The sequence below is a fragment of the Vanessa cardui genome, chromosome 14 (genome assembly GCF_905220365.1).
Source record: "Vanessa cardui chromosome 14, ilVanCard2.1, whole genome shotgun sequence".
Taxonomy (NCBI): Eukaryota; Metazoa; Arthropoda; class Insecta; order Lepidoptera; family Nymphalidae; genus Vanessa; species Vanessa cardui.
This window is the reverse complement of record NC_061136.1, coordinates 12,018,208-12,043,085: the sequence shown is the minus strand read 5'-3', so window position 1 is coordinate 12,043,085 and position 24,878 is coordinate 12,018,208. Positions and strand designations below refer to the sequence as shown.

At 29.8% G+C, this 24,878-nt stretch overlaps 2 protein-coding genes across 4 annotated transcripts in view; one reads left to right on the top strand and one right to left on the bottom strand.

The window, feature by feature from the left end:
• The first annotated feature begins 3,385 nt into the window (after nucleotides 1-3,385).
• Nucleotides 3,386-5,314, top strand: LOC124535423. The gene has a single exon (XM_047111635.1). It carries the CDS (start codon nucleotides 3,524-3,526, stop codon nucleotides 3,977-3,979), a length of 456 nt encoding a protein of 151 aa, XP_046967591.1. The 5' UTR covers nucleotides 3,386-3,523; the 3' UTR covers nucleotides 3,980-5,314.
• An 8,515-nt stretch (nucleotides 5,315-13,829) lies between these two features.
• Nucleotides 13,830-24,878, bottom strand: part of LOC124535174 (modifier of mdg4-like) — a 319,147-nt gene continuing 308,098 nt past the window's right edge. The window contains exons 5-8 of one of the 3 annotated variants that reach the window (XM_047111273.1): nucleotides 16,693-17,055; nucleotides 16,109-16,378; nucleotides 15,309-15,467; nucleotides 13,830-14,529 (exon numbers count right to left, since the gene is read on the bottom strand). In XM_047111273.1, coding sequence (XP_046967229.1) covers nucleotides 14,324-14,529; nucleotides 15,309-15,467; nucleotides 16,109-16,378; nucleotides 16,693-17,055 — 998 coding nt within the window. In that variant the 3' untranslated portion in view covers nucleotides 13,830-14,323. Of the gene's footprint in view, nucleotides 14,530-15,308; nucleotides 15,468-16,108; nucleotides 16,379-16,692; nucleotides 17,056-17,243; nucleotides 18,378-18,760; nucleotides 19,166-19,319; nucleotides 19,464-19,995; nucleotides 20,172-24,878 lie in introns of those variants that run through there. The other 2 variants (XM_047111274.1, XM_047111275.1) reach the window with 2 other exon arrangements.

Below are 24,878 nucleotides of genomic sequence, written 5' to 3'. Positions count from 1 at the left end.
CGCAATCATCGGTTAAGATGCACGCGTTCTAACCACTGGGCCATCTCGACTCTTGAGAGAGAGATTATTTTTGAATAAATATTTTGGTCCTCCTCTTAATTTCAGCATTTTGATATTGGAGACATATGATATACTCGTATAAATACTCAAATATAAATGAAATTGTTTACCCCACAGTATTTTTAATGTAATAGCAATCACAATTAATCAGCAATTTGGTTAAAATGCTAAAGCACAGTTAATTCTTTCGCCTAACCCTTGAAACACTTTAATAAATTAAATTTATATTTAAATTTAATTTATCTCTTATCCTGATATTGTTGTCTGTAAATATATATTATTAAATATTCTAATCTAAATGAATATATCATAATTTTACTTGTTCGTAAGATAGAATATAAATGAAAATTGTATATATGAAATTATTTACAATTAAAAATAGTCAATAAAATTTGTATATATTTGTATAATAACTATAATATAATACTTGTTAATTAAAGTTGTCGTGTTTAAAATTATTTTATTTCACAGTGTCAAAAGAAAAGAGAATGAGATTTTTTTTGTATAATTGGTAAATAAATATTACACGTATATGTGTTGTCCTAACGAATTACGTTATTGTGTAATTTTGAGAATAATTATACTTTTACTGATGACATTGTTATTGAATACTAGATTTTCATGAAATATCTAGACTTCTGGGTATATTTTTTTGAATAAGCAGACAGACTGACAAAAGAGCTGCCAGATGGTCAATGGTCAAACCAATATTGGCACTGTAAGAAATAGTCACCAAAGATTTTTCCAGAAGACCAAATAAAACGATGATTAATGCAAGTCCAAACTTTACGGATGTTTGAAGAAACACAACAACAGTCTGATGGAGCATTAAAAAGAAAAGTGAATAAAGAACTTACAATTTGTATGGAATACGAAAAACGTATATAATTTAACGATGAGCAAATTATTTTCAATGAATATTGAAAAATGGAAATACATCACTTATCCACTTATGTAAGTTCGCTAACGAATATCCAAGGCAACTACATGTAACAGACACTAGATCCTGTCCGGCAAAAATGGCAAAAATTCACGGGTAGCGTTTGTTGAGGACGTTTATTCAAAAATATTGGACGAAAGCGTTATCTTTGTGAGAAAGTTTGGTTGCATACAATAGCTTTTTGTTAATATTTTATTTATTAACGTGTAAATTTATGTTATTAATATATTAATCATTTAGCTTACATTAAGGTGACACTTCAGTAATGAAGAAACATAAATAAACTTCTCTCATTTTAGTTTTTGTTATTTCTGAACTGTGTATCTTTCTGGGATAATATGTCTCTGACAGCCCAAGACACCTACAACTACAAAAAACGGCATCTACCTTACGTTATTTTAATTCTTTTTTCGAATATTTAAATTTTTAAACTTTGTTCTTTTTTATTATAAAATCACTGGTATCTTTAAAAATGTTTTTTTTTACCAGCTCAGATATTTACAACTTCGAAGGGCGGTCAAGTGCTGGTTCTGAGTGGACACCGCTACCATCGAGAGTACGAAAGAGTGGGCAGGAGTTACTGGCGCTGTACGAAACGATTAATGTACTCCTGCAAATGCACCGTCAGGATAATCGACGGAAATATTTACCCATTGGGTGTGCATAGCCACACATAAAACGACATACTTGATTTTTATAGTTTATTAGTCAATTTTATCAAATAATTTGGTTAATCTAGAGAATCTTTATTATTAAGTATTTTATGATAGTTTCCATCGCAAATGATGAATGTGCCTAATCTCCCAAAACTCTCCTAGAGAAAATATTGATTTTATTTTAATAACTGTAATCAGTTGTACCAAATAATTGAATATTTTAATAAATTTTTCTATTGTATAATAAGTAAGAGTACCTATCTATAAGTTCAGGTAAAAATGTTAATTTTAATAAAGTTAAGACTCCTTTCAAATTTTATAAAAAAAAACTCCTTTATTATATTTTTTCATTAAATATTTTTGTTACTGGCAAGGGTATTTGTGTTTGAAGAATGAGGTGAATTTGAAGTGTAGAGGTAAGGAGAACATATGGATTTTCGAACTAAAAAAATGTAAATAGAAATCTAAGAATCGAAAATCGAAAATGACGCTACTAAAGCAAGACGATTAAAAAATGACCATTTATGATATCCATTTAAATAAGAAATTGCGTTAATAATTTTTTCACTTAAACATTTTAGTTATACATAATTACATCTAACCTTTTGCTTATTTCTTCTATTAATATTATAACTTCTGTATATGTTACATTCTGATTCTGAACAAGTGTTAGTTTTACGTTTTGTTAGTCTTACTTCTTAACTAACTTGAATAATGTATGTTATAGATATTTAGTTCTGTGAAATAATATATTTTTTTAATTAATGAAATATAAATAAAAAATTAATATGCATGTGAGCACGTCTTCTTTACTCGATTGTTTTCACGTCGTGTATTATACGACGGAATATGATAAACATAACTTAAGTATGTATCCATTTCAAATATGGTACCTACTTAATTTCGTAAATAATTAATTTTAGAATTTCCTCGAATAATAAATGTAAAATAGCTGTCAAAAAGTTTGTAAAACAATCAGCTAGAAGAAAATACATGAATCGCATTAAGCGAGATCCTCAGAAATGGGAAGAAATCGAAGGAAAGGACCGCCTAAGGTACTGTATAAGGAAGGCTCTTGGTAAATTGAAAAAAATAGAAGATATGACTCCAAAAGAGAAAGATTTAGTAAGGAAACGCTGGAGGCAAAATTCTGTATGAATGAGAATACAAGCGATTCTGTATAGTGTTGTTAATTATTATAAATTTTATACAGTACATAAAGAAATGTGTCCAAGAGGGTCAGATGTTAAGTACGTTTATTCTGTCCGATAACTACTTCGGTTTTAATACAAATTTTTGAGAAATTTATAACAATTAAAATGTATAAATGTCGAACTTAATTTTTATACGTAATTGTAGCTACATAATATTCACAATTTTTGATACTTATATGAATGTACATCATTTGATTATGACCAGAATACGAAGTAAAATGAAACTTCTCAATACAGTTCAGCTTAGAAAAATTAATATTTTTTTCCAATTTTGAAGGATTAAATGTTATTGATTAAAATCTGCAACATTAAAGATTTTTTTTTGTTTTTTTCTTATATTTATTTCCTCTTCCATAAACTTTGCTCAAACGTATTATACATTTCTGGTAATTGAAATTTAATATAAATTGATGTAATGATTTATTTTCTTCTATATATTAGTTCGCAGTGTTTTAAGGAGTAATTGTGCATTTAAATGAAAAAAATCGTTTACTCTTATTTTAACATTTTTACATTTAGTTTCAGAAAGTAATCACGTGAACGTCATAACAACGGAAGCGAGTGACGCGGTGATTGACAACGGCTCAGATGATGACGTCATCGAAGTCGTGAGGGACGAGGCACCTATCGAAATACTATCAGACGGTGAAGAAATGGAAATCGAGAAATCGAAGCAAGCAAATATACCCTTTTCTCAACCTTTCAACTTCGCCGCACCAAACACTCCAGCAGAAACAACACTAGACGAGAGAGAACTAAGTGAGCAAGAAGATCCACTTAAGAGTAATTTTTGTGAAATAGAAAATACATTTACAATGTCAGCACATGAAACGAACACAGTACCGGTCATCACTCGCACCGCATCTTTAGACGACCTCGCTAAGGCGGATGACAAATCGAACCACGACAGCAGCGGTGAAAACTGTTTCATAAACGTGACTGACGTCGGGAACAGCTCAAAAAACGAGGCGGAACAACTTAAACAAAAAGTGCAACAAGATTTAAATTTAAATTTAGAACAAGATGAATTAAACATTAATGTTACAGACGTTCCTATAGATAACTCATTAGCCAATACGGTGACGAGCGAAGGTAGTGAGATGCAGTAGTCGTTATTTTTTATAGTTTAGTTCCTGCGAGGTAATATTGAATTTATCAAAATAATAATTTTGATAACTATCAAAGCTATAATTCACAGCAGTATTTTTAATGATAAAATAATCTTTCAAAATAAACATCTGTTAATAGAACTGATATTATGTAACAAGCCTTGTTATAAATTGACAACAGAGAGAGTAATGTTGATAAAATGGTGTTTGGATATTCTTGGGTACAATTTGATCTGAATGTATTTTTTGTTAATGGCTCCTGAGAGAATTATTTCCTAAGAGGTCCAGGATCGAATGGACAGTATTACTTTGAAGAAATATCACACTCATTTAATTTTCCTAGTGACAATTACACATTAATTTTCTTAATGACAAATGATTAAAAATAACATAAATCTCATGTTACAATTTTTACGGTAGCTGATTTATTCAATTAATAAAAAATATATATTTTCGGCTCAAAATGTAGTTAGTACCGTAAATAAATGGCAATAAATTTAATAATTAGCCTTTCCTATTATTTCAATTTCAAATTGATATAAATAGAATATAGAATCGAATTCTCTCAGCGAGCGAAGATAAAACGGAAATTAAACAATATTTTATCTACCGCCAGTTCAGATACAACCGATAATTTTCTAAATTCAATAGTATTAGGTTATCTATAAGTTTTTTTAAAAATGACAAATAGTGTCCGTTACATACTTATACGATTTTATTTAAATCCACCTGACAGTATGTGTTCGTCTAATTACGCAACCAATATATAACCTTACCGATTGAACAAATTTTTGGTCATGTGACCTCCGTTTTTTAGAACAAAAGGCAGATGGATGAAAGTCGCTTTTATTATTAATTAGTGAAAGACGCTCCGTTTTGCACAACCGGGAATTATCATCGCTTTTGTTACTTCACTTTATTGTTCCTTGCGCTCCATCAACCTTTTTTCTATACTATAAACGGAGTTACTAAAATATAAACTGTCTACATTTTTAATCTAGAATTGTATTCGATTTAATTTGAATATAATTATCTGTAATAAGTTTTAGTAGATAATATAAAATGGTGTAAGTTAGCCCTAAACAATTTTAATTTCAATTTTAAATTACTTTGAATTACTATTTTAATTAAAAATAAGAATAAATATCATTCCTATTATTGACCCCAAAGCCTGCTGTGACTGTGACTAAGACTAATTTGAAGATAAAATAAAGTTTTCTAAGTTGCAAGAAAAATAAAACAAGCATTTTAAATTATACAGAATGTATAGTTATTACAACCCTTAGTTTGTATACTTACTGACTTATTATCTTCACTCTTGATATAACTTCCTTCATCTCTTAATTTTCGTACAAAATATAATATAAAAATGTCTGTATAATAATATATAATTTGTACGTATACTTCAAATAATACTGACTTCATTATTTTTCAGTCGAGTATCGATGTAAAGATTCTAACGACAGCCCTTCCCCATACAATCCTAATCTGCATTCAAGCATTTCAAAGTTATGGTTGAATAAGAAACTCAGATATAAATATAAAATAAACCATCTCCGTCTCATTTTTTAAGTCAAAAACAAAGTATTATTGAATACTTAAAATGGAAAGTTTTTTTTTCCGTAATTTAAGCTTGGTCCTTTCTTGGACTGCGTCGCTCCAAAAAATTTGTGTACTCTAGTACACAAAATTTTACAAATAATCTATATCAACTTAAGAGCTACTAAACATATTGTTAGATACACTGTTAGCCCGGAGACACTTTTTATATAACCGTAATAATGCCACAGCTTCATAAAGTGGAAAGTTTTAGCGTAAAGAGTTTTATCTCAATATCCTGTTTTATATTGTAATTTAAAGGATATAATAAAAACAAATTATTTCCTTATTATGATATTAAAATGGGTCTGATTTCAGCCGGCTTCGGTGCTCGATACGTGACGATGAGAGGTCGAAGGGTCCTAATGATCGGAAACCATCGTTTCATGAGGCACTACGACGGTAGAGGTGGTCGGACTCGATGGCGGTGCTGCAAGTCATTCAACCGTTGCCGAGCCATCGCCATCACGTCCGGAGATGTAATCAAGAAACTTAAAAACTTCCATAATCATTAATTTGTTTACACAATCTGTACATACAATCATGAGATTATCAAATGCTTGTACAACGTTGAGTGATTTAAGGTTGTAGTCGATGTTTTTTTTTTTATATAAATTTTATATTTTATGTTATTTACAATTTTTATTAATAAACGAAATCTCTAAGTTTTAAAAGAAACAGGCTTACTTTAATTGTTATGACTATTTACATATTATATACCATTGTATTGTATTATATTTAAATAATTTTCCATGAATATTACTTAATTTGATTAGTTCCTTTTTATGTTAGACATTGTGGTATATTAAGTTTAGCCTAATCGTAAAGCTTCCATTTTGGAATTCGGATAGAAAAAAACTTTTTTTATTTTAAATTGACATATTGTCGTTAAATTTTTTACTCCTTATTATATCGTTGTATTAATGCTTAACTTTATTAGATTATTAACTTAAATTTAAATTACTATTAATAATAAATGAAAATAAATGTTTAGTATAATTTTAGAATTAAAACAATATAATTATCATAAAGCAAACACTGTACATAAAGCTACGTAGAAATTGATTTTTAGATAAACTTAAACTGCCACTAAATAATTTACAAAATAAAATATAAACTGATTCATTTTACTAAATTTATCTTCCATATTTATTTTTTTAATAATATTTATAAGGCTGTCAAAATCAATCCCTTTGCTTGTATAGGCTACAATATAATAAAAAACACCACAATGTTGGAGCCAACATTGGTTATGAAACTAACGATTATACAAAAGTGAATCGCTTGAACAAATTCACCAGGAACAGCAAACGACAGAACTACAGCAAAGAATGCTTATAAACAGGGCCGTATTTAGGGGAGAGCAACCGGGGCAACTGCCCTGGTGCCTCCACATTAGTGGGGGCCACAGTGTTCAGCAAGTTAACTCTGCTTATAAATACATTGGCACATATATAATTTGATTGCTGATTTGTTAACATTTAATGTGTGGGTTTTTTACTAAGTAACCCCTTGGGACTTGTTTAAATAGATACCAAAATAATGCTACAAATTTATATAGACACTCTCCCTCTTAGTACTCAGATTCCAACAGACACTTTCAAGGCCACGGGTAATTGTTTATTTCTATTGATAAATGTCGGTTCAACAATTTTTGGAGTCTATTGTATAATGTTACACAGTTTAGCTAGACAAAGAATAATAAATAACGCCAAAAAAATAAATAATGAAAACAAATTTTATTAAGAAATAAATGTTAAAATCAGATACACATATAGTCTCAAGCGTTTTGCATGACTTATCAACCAATTATTATAAACACACATAAGTCTAAATTAAAATTTTCCTTACAGAAGTTGAAATAATATACGGGGGCGGTTATCCAAAGCTTATGTACTGCGGTTTCCTATACAGACCTCACAATGCGTATCGACAGAGGAGACTGCAGCTCTGGTACTGCAAGTATAGGAACACGAGGCAGTGCAGAGCTATCGTCAGAACTTTGGACGGTAAAATAGTTAAGAACGAAGAGGGTCTGTACCATACGTGCATCTACCACAACCGACGGAGGCAGTAGCGGTATAATACTAGTGTAGAGCATATTTCGTAGATTCAAATGAATACTTGGCAGAATTAATTTCGTTTAAGAATTTTCTTAGATACTTAGAGAATCCCAATAGAATGAAAGTAAAATATATATCTAATTAAAAAGGCAAGATATTGTATGTAACACAAGAAATCTTTAGTAATTATTTTATCGTCTAAAATTGCCATTTTTTAATATTTTAGTTATTATTGTTAAAAAGATTATTTCAGAATTAAGATATCATATAGTTATATTCTAGTCCGATTAAAGTTCATATAAGAATATAGATTGTATAAATAATATCAAACGTTAAACATATAATTAGGTAGTCATATGATCGTCCATTTACAACGTATTTTGTTCCTATCAATTTTCGCAATAAGACAATGCAATAGATTTTGTAAAGATTAATTTTAAGAGTAGTTAGAAACAGTCTGTTGAAAATATATTTATAACTAGATATTCCCTAGTAACCACTTTTTTGCAAGGATTTATTCAACACGACTCACGTGCCCTAATGGTATTTCTACACGTAATATCACTAATTTCGAACACATTCGAAACTCAAAAAATCAAATTTGGTTTGAGATTTTTTTTTTAATAATGTAAAGATTAATGCTAAAGGGAAAAAATATAAAACCATAAATAACTTATAATATTTATTGTAAATATATTTAATATAAAATTACATATCAATTAATCTATAACATACAGAAACGACAGTTTATCTAAAGATTTATCTTAAACTTTAACACGAAGGCACTTATATCCTCGATTGTTAGGCACGGTGTGAAATGGAGGAATGGTCAGTTGGCACGTTTTCGTATAAAATGCCAGAAAAGTTATCATTTAACATTGTAAAAATATTTTATAAAAGAATTAAGATTCTGAAAAAGTCGTATAAAATTAACGCAACGGCGTTCTTTGATTGTAATAATATATTCGAAATCTTGTAAATAGGGATAATATTCGTTAAATACGTTAATTTGTTTAGTAAGTCTTTGGGAGTAGATCCGATGCTAAAAGTGGTTGTGTTCCAAGAAGGATCTCACGATGACGCTGTTGTGAGTGGTGAGGCTCGCCCTGCAGCCCAGCTGGATGCGTTTGTTGCAGGTCCACCTTATCTTCTTCTTATAGCATTCGTGCTTGATAAACTTGTGATCACCGACGTGTACGACGAGATGACCCCGATTGGAGAGACCAAAGCGAACTGTAAAGATATCAAAAGTCAAAATTAGATGTAGCTAGAGTCAATATCGTAATTATAAAGTTGTGTTTACAATAGTCTAGTTAATGTGCCATTTTTAAAATTAATTTAATATAATGCTTTAATAATAGTTTCGAAAGATTATTTCAGATCTAAGCACTAAACTATTCGTCTAGTTAATTATCTGTAATAACCTTTTTTATTATTTTTAAAATATTTTATTGTTGTTGAAACAAGGAATGGAATATTATTTGTAAATAAAGAAAATTATATATGAATATATTTTTATTGAACACTTATTACTTAGTGATAATTTCATTAAAAAAGAACATCTTTATTTAATAAATGTAATCATTTTGTTGAAATTAAAGATATGACAAATATTTCAAAATTATTTTATTGTTCAACAGTATTCTATCAATAATTATTTTACAGCATTTCATTGATATATTTTCATAGACAAAGAAAATATTAATCATTGAATTATAGATTATAAATACACTTAAATTTTACGTCACTATATATAAGCTGTGTTAGTACATAGGTGTATGTATTAAGAAACATTTCCTAAAGCAGTTTTTCCTTTCAGTGGGTTTGATCGGTACTGGTATCGACTGTTTCGCCTCTTACTGCCTCAGCAAGCAAGGGAAGATGGGCATCAATGTCGGCGGCTACAGATTCAGGTTCAACGGCTGCGCCAGGAACGGCAAAATCAGATGGAGGTGTTCCAGAGGTCCCTGGTGTAAGGCCGCACTCCACACATACAGAGGCAGGATAGTCTACATACAGAGCACACACAACTGCGGCCCGAAGCCACCGAGCTAAATGAAATCTTTATCGGTTCTGGGAATTATTTAAATTTTAGACAAATTACCTTTAAAGAATTACCTCTATCGATATTAGTTTTCCATCTACAAATATATTTTCCTACAACATATAATTACGTTGAATTTTAACAGTAAACAAATGGGGTACATTTAAATTAATTTTAAGCCAAAAATTTAACATACCTAATTTAGAGATAATATTCCTTTTTATTTACATGAAATACTTTTAAAATGAGATTTATATTTAAGATTCCCGTCTCAAACAGAGCTTACCTCTGACTTGTAAAACAAGAACTAACTTCTAACAACGTACCATGACATGGTTTTAATTGTTTTATATATCATTATCATTATAAGAATTAATATATTCATTAAGAAATAATGATCGTAGTTATAAAAATTATCGATCATTAAGTCTAGATTTAAATAAATAATATATTTATTGTTTAACAAGTTTTAGAAAGAATAGTACAAAGTTTTCATGAAGACTATTGTTTGATACTATTTGTATTGTACTGTCTACAGTGGATTTCAATGGCATGAGGAGTAAGTGAAATAACAAATTGACCTTGAACTGACAACACTGGCGTATATCTTAAATAAGGACCCATTTATTTATTACGTAAGACGATCTAGCGGGGAGGGGGTTCGGCCATGTCTTATGTTTTCTTACAAAGGGGTGGGAAGGAGTTTTAGTTCTTACGTTAAATCAAAAATTTGCAAACTTTAAATTATTTAAAAACAGCGGAAAATCGCGAGTTTGGTACCGTAGTTAGGTGCCGAGGTTTATACAAATAAACATTTCACAAAAATTACTTAAATAAACATTAATAGAGGGGGGAAAGGTACAGCCTATTCTTAAATATTCTTAAAGTGGATATAAGTAATGAAATGGAATAGGGTTTTAGGAGATATTAACATATATGAATCAGTACAGCTAATATCAAATCCTATGAAAAATGTAAATCTAAAGTTTGTCTACATTTACGCCTCCTGCCATTAAAGTGTACCATTATGAATAATACATAGTTAACGCATGAATATTTTATTAATATTATATCAATAATGAAAACGATGGCAGGGTTCTTAAAAATCATTAGTTCAACTTGGATACACTAAATATTTTTTTGTGAAGGTACAATATGTAAATTGTTTCAATAATATATCATTTGTGAATGTCTGTTTGATATTGAAAAATGATACATTAATTCTCACTTAAAAATGTTGTTTGATATTGTGAAACTTATACTATATAGATATTAATGTGGTTTTTAAAATTGTTATGTGTATATTTTCTAAATGTTTTGCCAAATAACAAAATGCCAAATTCTAACGCATGTATATTTCTATATTTGGTTGTAATATTAAGATTTTATTTGCTACAATTTTTTATACTAAATCAACTAAACGAAAAAACGAATTTCATATAACTCTCCAATATAGTATTTAAACAGGAATATGTAATCTGTCAGATACATAAAAGCAGCTTATATACAGAATATTTATTGATGAAAATATTTTTATATTTATTTATTATAACATATGTCCGGAAAATATTGTACTTTTAAAAGATAATAACACATATGTAGTTTGGAGTTATATTAACTCGTATATATATGTAATGCACTTATAAAAACTATATTTATTGCCGTAAATTTGATATATAAGGATTGTCTATTATCAATAATGGGATTTTTTGGACAATTTTTTTCGGACAGCCCGTAATATTATTATTTTTATTTTGACAAATTATCAGTTACAGTAGTAGGATCAAATACAGGGTGTGCTTGTTCCAACAAGCGGTTTTATTAATTTTCAAGTTATGTATAAAATATTAAGTATATGTAATAGGTGTTAGGTAAATGTATATGTTAATTCATCATATTTATTTTTAAAGTAGAATAGATTTGTAATTAAATGAAAAATATAGCGTAAGTAGTTAATATAATTACATATAGTACAGATTTTATCAAACATATCTCAGACAAAAATTGCATTCAAACATACCAAAAAGACATTGTAAGCATGTGACTATATTCTATACGTTTGCTAAAAAAATGACATTTAAGTTACAACAGATTAAAAAAAGATTTTCGAAAACATTCCACGAAATCAAAATTTCGTATAAATGAACTGTTTTACACGTAGTTTCATATGAATACACCAAAGTATCCGGTGGATCGCGCGTTGTTCACTTTGTACGTACCGTTTTCGGACTTGAAAAGAACCCTCCGCCCGTGTTGGTGACACAAATTCTCCCGGATAACCGTACTCTCGTCGAGCACGACGTACGCTTTGCACTTGGGGTACGAGGTGCAATCCCACCTGAGACTTTTGTTCTTGTTGTAGTACAACTGACCTTTGTAGTAGAAACGCTGCTTCATATTCGCCATCAGTACAAACACGCCTGGAATAGTCAGCGAATTAGTATATTTTTATAGCGTATTTCCCTAATGATCAGATACTTTAACTTCATATTTAGACGTGGATCTACTTTAGAGAAATTCATACTTAAAAACTGAGATGGCCCAGTGGTTAGAACGCGTGCATCTTAACCGATGATTGCGAGTTTAAACCCAGGCAAGCACCACTATATATATGTGCTTAATTTGTGTTTTCTCGTGCTCGGCGGTGAAGGAAAACATCGTGAGGAAACCTGCATGTGTCTAATTTCATCGAAATTCTGCCTCATGTGCATTCCACCAACCCGCATTGGAACAACGTGGTGAAATATATTCCAAACCCTCTCCTTAATGGAAGAGGAGGCCTTATCCCAGCAGTGGGAAATTTACAGGCTGTTACTTTACTATACTTAAAAACAATTGTCGTGACCATTTGGATAATCGGTAACACAAGAATTAATAGACGATTAACATGGAGTCATGTGACTCGTCTATTGATTCAGAGGAAAATTATATTAAAGTTAATACAAATTACTAAGAAATACAAAGCAGGCATCGCAATTCCAATTTTAAATTTTCTGTAAACAGTTATCATTTACGACCTTTTGTAAATTAACTAGAGCGCGATATATTACGTCTTAGATAATTCCATATAATTTTCACGCAAAAATGTACCTTATTAAGATTTACCTACCGGTTACAATCGTATGTATCGTCCCGAAGATACCTTCATGAGACTCTTTTTCTCGTGCGAGTGCTGAAGGTTTCCGTCCCGTATGATGAGGTCCTCGTCGACCTTGATATTCGCTTTGCACGTCGCTGACATCGTGCACGCCCACCTGAATAGCTTCCCGCATTTATTTTTTTTGTAATAAGTGAAACCGTCCAGTAACATCACTTTCTTCCCGTTCACCATTGTTATTATCTCGGCTGAGGAAATGTCAACAGTTAGTAATACATTCTAACATATATAAGATTATAGTGAAACTTCCCGCAGTTTTGGAAATTTATAAATAATAAATATGTATATGAAATACATTTTATAAAAACACGACAGTAAGTTAAAGGTATTGGGTATGTTTGCGAAAAAATGACAAATGAAAGAAATTAGGACATATAGATACTTTATTTGAGTATAATTGTTTTGTACCATGACCATAACACAAATTATTTTGTCGCACAAAACAACGCCCCCAATCCCAATATAACAGTGCTGAAATAACAAGTCACATACTTACAAAGTCTGAACACGTTTGATAATCCGACTCGATTACCTGATGTAAGAAACTTATATAAAATATTTAAAAAAAAATGTTACCATAATGTCACAACAAAGAGTTTACATATCGTCGCCATACTCATAAAACTATACCTTGTACACGAACGAAACAAATTACAAAAAAAAAAAAAATATGTCAATAAATATTTACATGTCATAAGCACAGATTAAATATTTGAATAACATTAAATAGTTTTATAGTAAGGTCGATGGTGAGGGAACAAACATTTCCGAACGCGAATCGCCTGTGTTAAGTATTGTATTGATATTATTAACGTAATGTTAGCGGTAAATTGTATATAACCTGTCTACCTCCACGGACACTGCATACGTCTCCCAGCGGTTGTGTTACAAGTAAGTTACCTGTGTACGGTAGTGATCAACGATATTGCCAAATTATATTATTCGTATATTATCTGTGTAATTTGATGTTTGTAAAAATAAAACTAGTCAAACTTAAAATAGTTTTTATTTTCAAAAAATTCTCCTCCATTAACCCATTATATTACAATAGCTATGTGCACCGAATTTATTAGATATGAACACTAAAAATCACTTCTTTATTGCACACAGAATAAAGATGTTTACATTTGATCTTATGTTATAATTATATAAAACTATACTTTAAATATATTTAAAATAAAACAACTTAAATAATGTTTCAAGTGCCGAGATAAAACCTCGCCGTTTCATATTTCGTTCGGTTATAATCGCGATCATACTGTTTTTTATTTTGTTCGACGCATTTTGTTTTAATCTTATTAGTGTAGTGTGTCCGCAGCATAACAGTGAAGAAAAAAACAAGATGCCGGTTTCCAAGTCAGCTCGAACCACGACCCAACCGAAGAATGATTGACCAAAATAAAAAGGGTAAGATAGCGTTTAAACCTTAACAAAATATATAAAACCTTACCGCCTTCAAATTAAAGTTCAAATTGATATAATCATTCAGCACTTTCCACCTCATACTCCGTGCCCGTGATGATCTGGTCGCCGGAGACCACGCCGTGTTCGTTTTTGAGATGAAGTAAAATGCATTTAATACTTTTTTCGACGTCGTCGAATTTCATACATTTGTATTGACATATCTTACACGAGAAGAAGTCGTCTTCGGCGTTCTCGAATACTTTCCAAACCCAGTTATTGTCATCTGAAAACAATGCACTCGTAATCACTGAACAAGTTGGTCTATTGATTGAAATAAAACTAGTTATAACGGATTTGAATCGCGTATATTAATTATTTTTAACATCCCGACGTTTCGAGCACTTTACAGCGTTCGTGGTCACGGGTAGACTATATATATTAATTAATATACGCGATTCAAATCCGTTATAACTAGTTTTATTTCAATGGTCTATTGATGTTTTAAAATTCTTATATATTCATATCGTAAGCCGATTTTTGACCCAGTGACTATGGGGCGACAGCTGCAGATAAAAAACGGTTATGGTCGCATTTTGAAGAGTTTCAACCGTCGATGTGCAGAAAAATAAAGAGGATTCTCAATAGCAACTTATTAAAAAAATATTAAAATTTAACAAAAGATAACTTTACAGAGTGATACTACGGTTGTATAAGAAAAAAAAATTAAAGATGTAAACAAAAATAAAGTTAATTGTCATCGACCAACTCCAATTATAATTGATCATTACATAAGGTACATATATTATTTGACAATTAAAAATTCATTTTGAAAAGGTTTCATAAATTTGGCGCCAAATGTACATGACTGACATGCAGACATTAGTGTTGTCATTAGTATGAAAAATAGTATTAGTTGTGAGCCCTAATTAAACATGGCTGACATTTGTTATGTTGTCGCTATCAATATCGAGTTTGACTATAGATTGAGACAGTGTGCGAGCGAAGGGTGAATAGGTCCCATTAATCAGCACTGAGAGTAATTGATATACATTGGTTACGTACCAGCAGTCTTATTGTGGATCATCTTGAGATGTCGGTTCATGTTGCCGGTAGCGTTGCCGCCATGACAGATGTTCCGACTGCACAGCTTGCACTGCGCCAGGGTGTTGGAGACCCGTCGGAAGTATGACCATATCCAGCTACGACGCTGCTTTATCATATCTGTGGAAGAAATAATATTATCATTATAAATAATTTAGAGAAAACTGATTCGAACCAATTTCTTTTTTAAATTGTCTTTCTTAATTTATTTTATTAATATCAAGAAGACTCGTCAATAACTACAAGCAGAGGAGTCTAGGTAAATTTGTGTTTGTCATTTTTGTAAAGAAATATGAGCAATTTAAGTTAAATAGGTACATTATTATTTATAAAACGATTCCAATCACAAGAAGAGAAAAAAAAGGACAGTTTTGGCATTTAATTGACGCGATACATTGGTCGACATCTTGAATCTACTTTATTCATTATAGATTATCAAAAAATGCTGTTTGTAATTTCGGCAAAGTTGCTATCGGAACTTTAAAAGTTATAAAAGAAAAAAAAATGTATTATGAATATATATCTTTTAACATATCCTGCGTGGAAGTCAACAGATTCCACGCTTTTCTACAAAATCTTGTATCGAGTAATACGCTTTTTTTTACCAATATTATTATATAGCCATTCTCAAGTTTTAATAATCAAAGAGGCTATATATATATAAATGTCGTGTTGTCTTTATTTTGGATGTTGCAAATTTAGAGAAATCGAATTTAATGACCACAAAATGTATATGTATAACTATTCAATGGGATACGTACCATTAGACTCAACAAGAGATTCATCGAGATCCTTATCACTCTCCTCGTCTTTCTTCCAGCTCACTTCGAGCTGATCGATGTCAGTCAAGTCCTTCTTCTTTTCCACTTCAGACTTATAAACACTGGGGTGCCTTGTTCTGACGTGTCTATTCATGTTATTGGTGTTGCAACCCTTTATAGATAACACTACGCTACAGAGATTGCAACGATAGATGATGCTGGTTAAACGTTCGAAATATTTCCACACCCAGCTACGTTTTCGACTAAATTCTGTAAAAAGGAAAAACGTGTAATAATTTCGTTTTATAATTATTTTCTAATTTTAAATATTTATTTGTGTTGTCAGTTTTGCTTTACTTGATTTGAGTCTATTGACTAAAGATATCAATATACCTTAATGTGTTTTTATATTATGTGTGACATGCACACAAATAGTATGTAGCGTTTAATTTGACCATCAATAGGCAAGTGTAATGCTTCTATATTTAATAAAGAAATTTGAGTTTGAGTATGAATAATTATGTTTATAATATTATGAAGTTTGAATAATTAAACTTGTGATATGTATTTAAAGTCATTCTTACCATAGGTCCGTTTCATTTTCTTCTTTCTTGGTACAAGGACATACTGCATCCCTAATTGATCCTTATCCGTCTTCTCAGTTTTGACAATTTCATCCGTTGCCTCCTCACAGACCTCTTCCAGTATCACAGGTTGAGTTTTGTCATCTTTTAACATACTAAATTGTAGAAATTCAATTTGAAAACCAACAGTTGACTCGGGATTGTCTTTGTGGAGGTCGTGTATTTCTTTATGAATACTCTTTATATGTTCCAATAGTTCCAGTGATTTTTCATCTGTTGCAATGAGAGCTTCGCATAAATTACATCTGTATTCCTTTTCAGTGTTTTTTACAAAGTATATAAGCAGCCATTCCGGTATCTGTTCTGAAATTAATAAAATATAATGTTAAGTTATATAGTTATTGATAAAAAAACCTATTTCTAAACATAACATTTTACTTACACTAAATAACTGATCAATTTATTTATTTAGTTTAAGTAAATAGATATTAATGATAAAAAATTATATAAAAATAAAACAAAATTTTTGTTCATATTTTTTTAATAAAATCAATAAAAACAATACAATGAAATATTAGGTTTTAATATAATCTGCCTTCCACTGTTAATTTGATAGCTGTGGAATTAAGAATCTGATAGTTTATATTTCTAATTTACCTTATTCCAAAGAGTTAAGAGAATTACTGTCAATATAATCATTTTGGTTGTAGTTTACATCTGGTACCACAGAGTTCTTGATCTTCATAATTTTTTTTAAACCTTACCTGACTTTGACCTAATAATATCCTGTAATTTTAAAGTTGTTATACTGTTAGTACTTTAACAAAAAAAAAAAAGGTTTTAGTGTTATTTTTATCACAATGAATAATTTCGGATGTTTTACATATCAGTTTTGTAATAGTTTCAAACTGTAAAAGTATTTAATCATTTACAAAATGTTATTTTATCAGAAAAGTTCCTGAAACTTCTAACATTTTAAATCAAGAGTATACAATATTTTTACTCAAAAACTTGCAATTATAAATAATAACTGATGCCTTACTCAAAACCTATGGCCACTATGAACTACACAATTAAATATATGTAATACAATAAAATGTACGTAAAACTTAGACATATAGTTAAACAAATTTTTTTTGCTCCAATTTTAAACAACATTTTTTCACATTATACAATCATTATATTAAAATGAGTATATTTTTTACATAAGTTCCTTCAAAGGAGATCAACTTTTTTTTTGACAATAAGTGACTTTTGCTTTAGAAGAGACATTTACCGTAGACCGATCACATCAGATCTAAAATATTATGACTCTTTTGATAGAGCAACCATTACTTCACCATTGATCCTAAAACCCTACCCACTATCGGTGGAAGAATTCAATGTGATGTATCGTATTACAAGTCACATTTAATAAATTAAGAATAATCCTGCATGTATGATGCTGTAAACATTAATATTTTAATCGCTATTTTCATTGTCATTGTTTTTACAAGGACAATGATTATGTTTACCAAGTATTTTAACTATTCTATCATCTATTGTGAAGAGAACAGCCCTACAGCCCCTCTGTGCGTTCTTACAAAACCATCTCACTCTCCTCTTAGACGCCCTCTGTCTGTAAAATGTGTAAGGACCTAATTTGACCACAATATTTCCTCTTTTTGAAATAGCGAAGGCAGCATCTACAAATTAAATATGTTAGTTTGTTTTAAAATCATATAATTGGTAATATTTTTACATTGTACTACTAAAATATATTTGAAATTGTGCCTTGGATATGAATTGAATATAACTTGTCAATCACAAATATAATTCCCAAAGGACACTATTAGTGCTTAATTGTTGAAAACTATGTAGATACTTTTCCAGCTATCAGCTGGTCTTAAAATATCACATGTGAATAAAACAAAGCAATGAAAATTTTCTAAAGCATTGTTAAAAATTATGATAAATAGACTATCAACCAGGATAAAGCAAAGTGATGGAATAGATGAAACGCATCACACTTCTCATTAACAAAAGTATAGCAACATGCAATGTACGGACTATACCTTCAACAACTTACCTAATTTAGTAAAATCTGTGGTACATGATAGTTGTTTATCAAAGCTTGTATTTAATGTACCGACTGCACCAATTCGCTTGCTAATATTAATATTTTTGAAATTCATTCTCTCCTCTTCGATGATTTTGTCACGGTCCAATTCATGATCAACTAAATCTATCGTAGATGTACTCGGCGAGTTAGCAAGCGTACTGTCAGGTTTAATTTTTTTTGACTGAGAAATACTTTTCTTCTTCCTTACTTCAAATGTATATATTGCAGAATGATGTCCCTTTATATGTTTGTTCAGAACTTGACAGTTGTGTTGATTCAGGGTTATTTCTAAGTTACAGATTTTACAAATGTAAACCCTATCACTTATCTCATAGTAGTAGTTCCAAACCCAAGTTAGTCTCTTTTTTTTCTCTGAAATGTACAAGTGTAACATAAATAAAATTTATATTTAAATATAACATCAATGACACCATTTCGTTTTATTATTTAATAAAAAAAGAATTAAAATACAATTATTAATTTGAACTATTGTTTTATAACAAATAGTAAAAACAAAAACAATTACCGAAAGAACTGTCGCTTGGTTCAACCTTAACTTGCAGTAAATTAGAATTATCATTGTCTGGTGTGTCTTCGAGTATTTCAATTTCCTCAAAACCCTCTTTGTGCAGCTCTATTGTCAAAAGTTTCAAGTTTTCCTGTGAAAACTCTGTCATAAAAAATAATGATCTTATTATCGTTCAGAAAATATTATAATTCTACATTTAAAGTTATATTTATTTTGTATCAATTTTGTTTTATTTAATAAGAACAGATTTCATGATTTTTATTAGTATATTTGATTATACATAATTTCCTAAATATGCATCCTTATATTAAAAAAACCATTTAATAATTTTTGGTCTTAAATATTAAAATGAAAAACTTAAAATTGTATAACATTTTAATATAAAATTAAAAATACAATAAATTAATAAATAATTGAATAAAACATTGTAAGTTTCACATCTTTGTTACATCATCGGTGTCATTAAATTGGTTTAATTACTATTCAATAAAATTAAATTACAGGTTATTGCAATTTGATCTTACAAAATAAATAGTAATATTCAAGAAATGTAAGGTCATGAGGCATCCTTTATTGCTATAACAGTAACAGTTATTTAATTTAAAATATCAGTTAAACAAACAAGATTCTAGTCGGAAAACATGGGTTTCTTGTGATTATGGAAATCTCTCACCACTTCCACGCCATAAGTTTGCATATTTATTACAGATATACAGCCCGTCTTCTGACGATACGAGCAGCACCACTGTTCAGCTCCACATTGAAGTCTACTTTTGAAAACATATGTATATCCTTTGTACAAAATATGATGACCTTTCTTTGTCGGAACACACTGAACCAATTCATCGCCTGCAAATTTAAAAACTTCAGAACACAATCAAACGTAATGGAAATATTAATAACGTCTCAAAAAATCAACGTTTAAACTTCAAAACACAACAATTTATACAATGTTTTTATTGAAAACAACCTAAACAATCTATCGAAATTAAACTTATGTGCTACACAATATGTATTTTTAACTTATAAAACTAATAAAAGTTTGTTGCAATTATCATTTAAGATGTTTTAAAACATTGTTACAGTAAAGAAAGGGGGAAAAATAATAAATGATTAATGCTAATAGCACGACTCTTGTCAGAAATCAGAATGACACTACAATGACATATGTTGCTGCGTTTATTAAGCTCAATACAAAACCAGGTTAACACATATTCCAAATGCTCAATTATGCATTCATATTATATAATGAGTATCATTATAGCAATAAAAATATATAATTGGATATCACACAGCACTCAAACGGATTTACTCGATCAGTTCAACATTTTTATGTCAGTGTTTCAACTCGCACTATATATTTTATATTCTATTTTAAATTCCAATTTAAAGTTAAGTACCAACAAAAGTATAATTACTTCTGTTCTGTTAAAAAAATTAATTTTCACTATGATTATGAACACCAATGAACTTTACTATTTCATCCTCCAGAGTATAAAAGGCAGCTTTACAACCTCGACGTGAATATTGACACCACCATCTAACTTTACATCCTTGAGCTCGCTGCATATGAAATATATGTGGTCCAATTTGGATTATGCGCTTTCCTCTCTTCGACACTCCGAAGGTAGCATCTACAATTTTTTTTAATTGATTAAAGCATTGCAATTGCAACACAAAATACTGGAAATGAATTCCAGTTCTGTATTTTTACTAACTTGAAGGTAGATGTCACCAGTGGTAGGAAAACAACATGTAATTTATTTTTATGTAAAGACATTTATGCATAATACATAAATTTATATCGTCATACATAAATATATATTGTAATACACTATAAATAACAAGTAGACGTAATTCCTAATACATCAGAGATATAATTTTGGATAAAAAATCAAAACCCTTGTCATATTTATTAGCGTTCACCTCCACTAGATGGCGTAAGTTTGACGGTTACAGTAATAATTAATGTAAATGGTGAAGAAAAAAATATATTAGCAACTGAATAAAAAATATAGTATTGTGGTTCTTAATTTTTAATGATAAAATATTTGAATATTTTTACATTTCTGATAATTTTTGAGAAGATGACAAAATTTTCTATAAAACAACACTCACCAGTAATTCATTTTGTAACGTAATTAAATCCTATCACATATATTAAACAAATCAGGTTTTGATTTATGTAGCTCGCAAATAGTCATACTACACAGAAGAGTGCCTAATTTTATATATTTGAATAGTGAAACCTAAAATAGGAAACAACAACTTTAGCTTGATATACCCTAATTAACTTTTTTTTTTTAATTAAATATTAAACAATACCGTGCAATCAACTTCATGGTATAATTCAGCATAATTTTCATTTATTATTTATTCAATATTATCCGGGATAATAATAACAGACGGTAAGACAAAAATAAAAAAGTGGTTTTTCAGGTTTTGGAAAATCGCAATAAGTCATATTAAATTAAAAATAGGTAGGGATTTTGAAATTACTGTCTTATACTTAAATTTTATTTATTTGTTTAATTTTTAAATACTTCTTCGTCTGCAACTTATTAATATGCTACATGTTAACATGTAAACAGTACCCAAACTACAATACTTTCTTTAAATATTAACAATACATAAAGGCAGTTTATTACGAAAAAGTTTTTATTAGAGTACTGTTCAATTTCTAGGCAGTGCAATGTAATCACACAGAGTAACACTCCGATTCCGATTGTATAAGATAACTATCATGGAACAACGAAAAAAAAAAAACCTTTAACTATTTATAGTTAGTGATTACATAAATTACAAATTATATTTATTATAAAATAAAAAAATGTTATATTATTTAGATTCACAAAAGATTTTATATTTCATTAACCTTATTAATCTCAACTCAAGTTGCCAGTTGAAATTATTAATTTAAAAATGTTACAGTACGTTCCCGATTCTATAACGATCCAAATTCGACAAAACAGTATTGATAAGTTGTGTTAGTGCAAAAAGTAATCGGCCTAGAGGTAATGATTACGTTTAGATTCGATTACGATAAAGTTACAATTAGTTAGAAGAATTTTCCCAGCGCTTGTTAAAACAACGGAGAATAAAATAAGTAATAGTTAGTTTTATGACGATGCGCAAAAATACCTACCTATTATACGGTGATAACTTATGACAAGGCCATACAAATGCATGAAGAGATTAAGCATTTTTTTTACATCTAAGTATAGAGTTCAGCGAAAAATTTTATTATGTCTATTTTTTATTGTGGACTTGGGTACAAAGTATTTTATTGGGCTTGAGAGTCGGAGTCATAATAAAATTACTCGCAATCACTGTTAATTGAGAAAATCTCGTGATATTATAAAAGTATATTTTATCTATACTAATACCATTATAAATGTGAAAGTAACTTTGTCTGTCTGTTGCTCTTTCGCTACCAACCCGCTGAACCAAATTTAAACTCCAAGAAAGATCATGGGCTGTTTTTTGCCTAACAAATGACAACTAACCGCTAAAACGAGATTCAAGAGGCAGGCGACTACTTTTTTTTTTAAGTTATAGGTAGGCGGACGAGCATATGGGCCACCTGATGGTAAGTGGTCACCATCACCCATAGGCAATGACGCTGTAGGAAATATTAACTATTCCTTACATCGTCAATGTGCCACCAACCTTGGGAACTAAGATGTTATGTCCCTTGTGCCTGTAGTTACACTGGCTCACTCACCCTTTAAACCGGAACACAACAATACTGAGTACTGTTATTTAGCGGTAGAATAACTGATGAGTGGGTGGTACCTACCCAGACGGGCTTGCACAAAGCCCTACCACCAAGTAAGACTTATTATTAAATATATTGAAATAAAGACAGAGTTATAGTACAATCAATATTCAAGCGGCTTACGTACGTAGTATCTACCTACGTACATAAGTATCTTATCTAAATTCTAATTGAAGTCATAATTTTATAGTTAATCAATAATTGATGTTCAATTTATATATTATATTAATACTTGCCTTAAATATTTGTTATCTAATCTCTTTGATCATATTTCACATAAAATATGTAAATCTCAAAATATGATAAAAAATATCTATATCTATAGTTACGAAATGTAATTTTAATAATCGTTTGTAATATATCCACAATGTTATTTTAACTTACGTAAAATTGTATTTTTTTTTCATATGATTACATAATATAAAACTAAGTCGCTTACCGCTGTCTGTACCTATGTACGCTTAAATCCTAAAAATTACGCAACGGATTTTGATGCGTTTTTTTTAAATAGCCAGTGATTTAAAAGGAAGGTTTTTGTATATCCGTAACTCATGAACAATATCGTAAAGAAACAAGAAATATTCTGCAGTAAATTTTGTATCAGCTTTGCTCCCATGTGAAGAGGAGGCGGGTCGCTAGTTAGGTATATGTATGAAATAATTTATGTATATATATAACTTTGTTAAAAAACACAGGTATGGTATAGTATAAAGAGGCCACATAAAGATGAGACAGTTTAATCAGGGAGGGGTCCTCTATGATCTGGCTGTGATCATTTTTCTCAAAAACACTGCATTTTCGCTTTTCATGGGTATTATTGTCTTATCTCCCTTTGTATTTTCAAAATTTCCCTACATGAAACTGTAGTACTATTGCAAGACATACAATAAGTGACTGAATTTCAATGTGATACATATTCGTTATGCTTCATATCGTATCCTACTTATATTCTCAGCAAAATACCCACAAAAACAAAACGAAAAGAAATTGCCAGAAAGCAGTTCGAAGTGGTTCTGTAAGGTCTATTAGTATATCAAACTGGTTATAAACGATCGTCTAAATTGAACATCATGAGTCAATGAGGAGTTAACAATTGAACATGGTCATTTTTTATTTAAAAATATCTATTTTTTTTTCGTTTACAAAAAGAGGATAAAAAAAATTAAAAAGTCAAATACGTCAATAGAGGTCATTCATTTATTATTTAAAAAAGCGCAGTTAACCCTGCGATTGCCGAGGTTCGCTCGAATGCCTATCTTTAGAACCTTTGAAATTACAAATAAACATTTCAAATTTTTTTTACGTTGAAAAATAAACATTAAAATAAACCAAACGCGTATAAATTTTATCCTTTAGATTATTACGTAATAAATATTAAACAGAGCGGAGGGGGTCGGCTTATTCTTATTTTATCTTATAATATTAGGGGAGAGGGGAGTTCTGGGAGTGAAAGTAGTCTTACCTAACTAATTAATGGTCTTAGCTTATTATTGTGTATCTAGATTTCATCATCAGGAATTTATTCTGATCTTATAATTGAGGAGTACATTTGACTTCTGTTTAATAATCTGTATTCAATTTAATAATTAAATAAAAAAATTAATAATCATTCAAAAGTTTTAATCTTCTGTCAATTGAACGCTTATTACACAGGTGTAAACGTGTGTGTGCGTGAGCATATACGTACATAGGTAAGTATTTTATGCTGACGTCACTCTGAAGCGTTTGTAATCTATGGCAGTTATTTTTACGCAATCGTAACGTTTTATCTTTGAAAG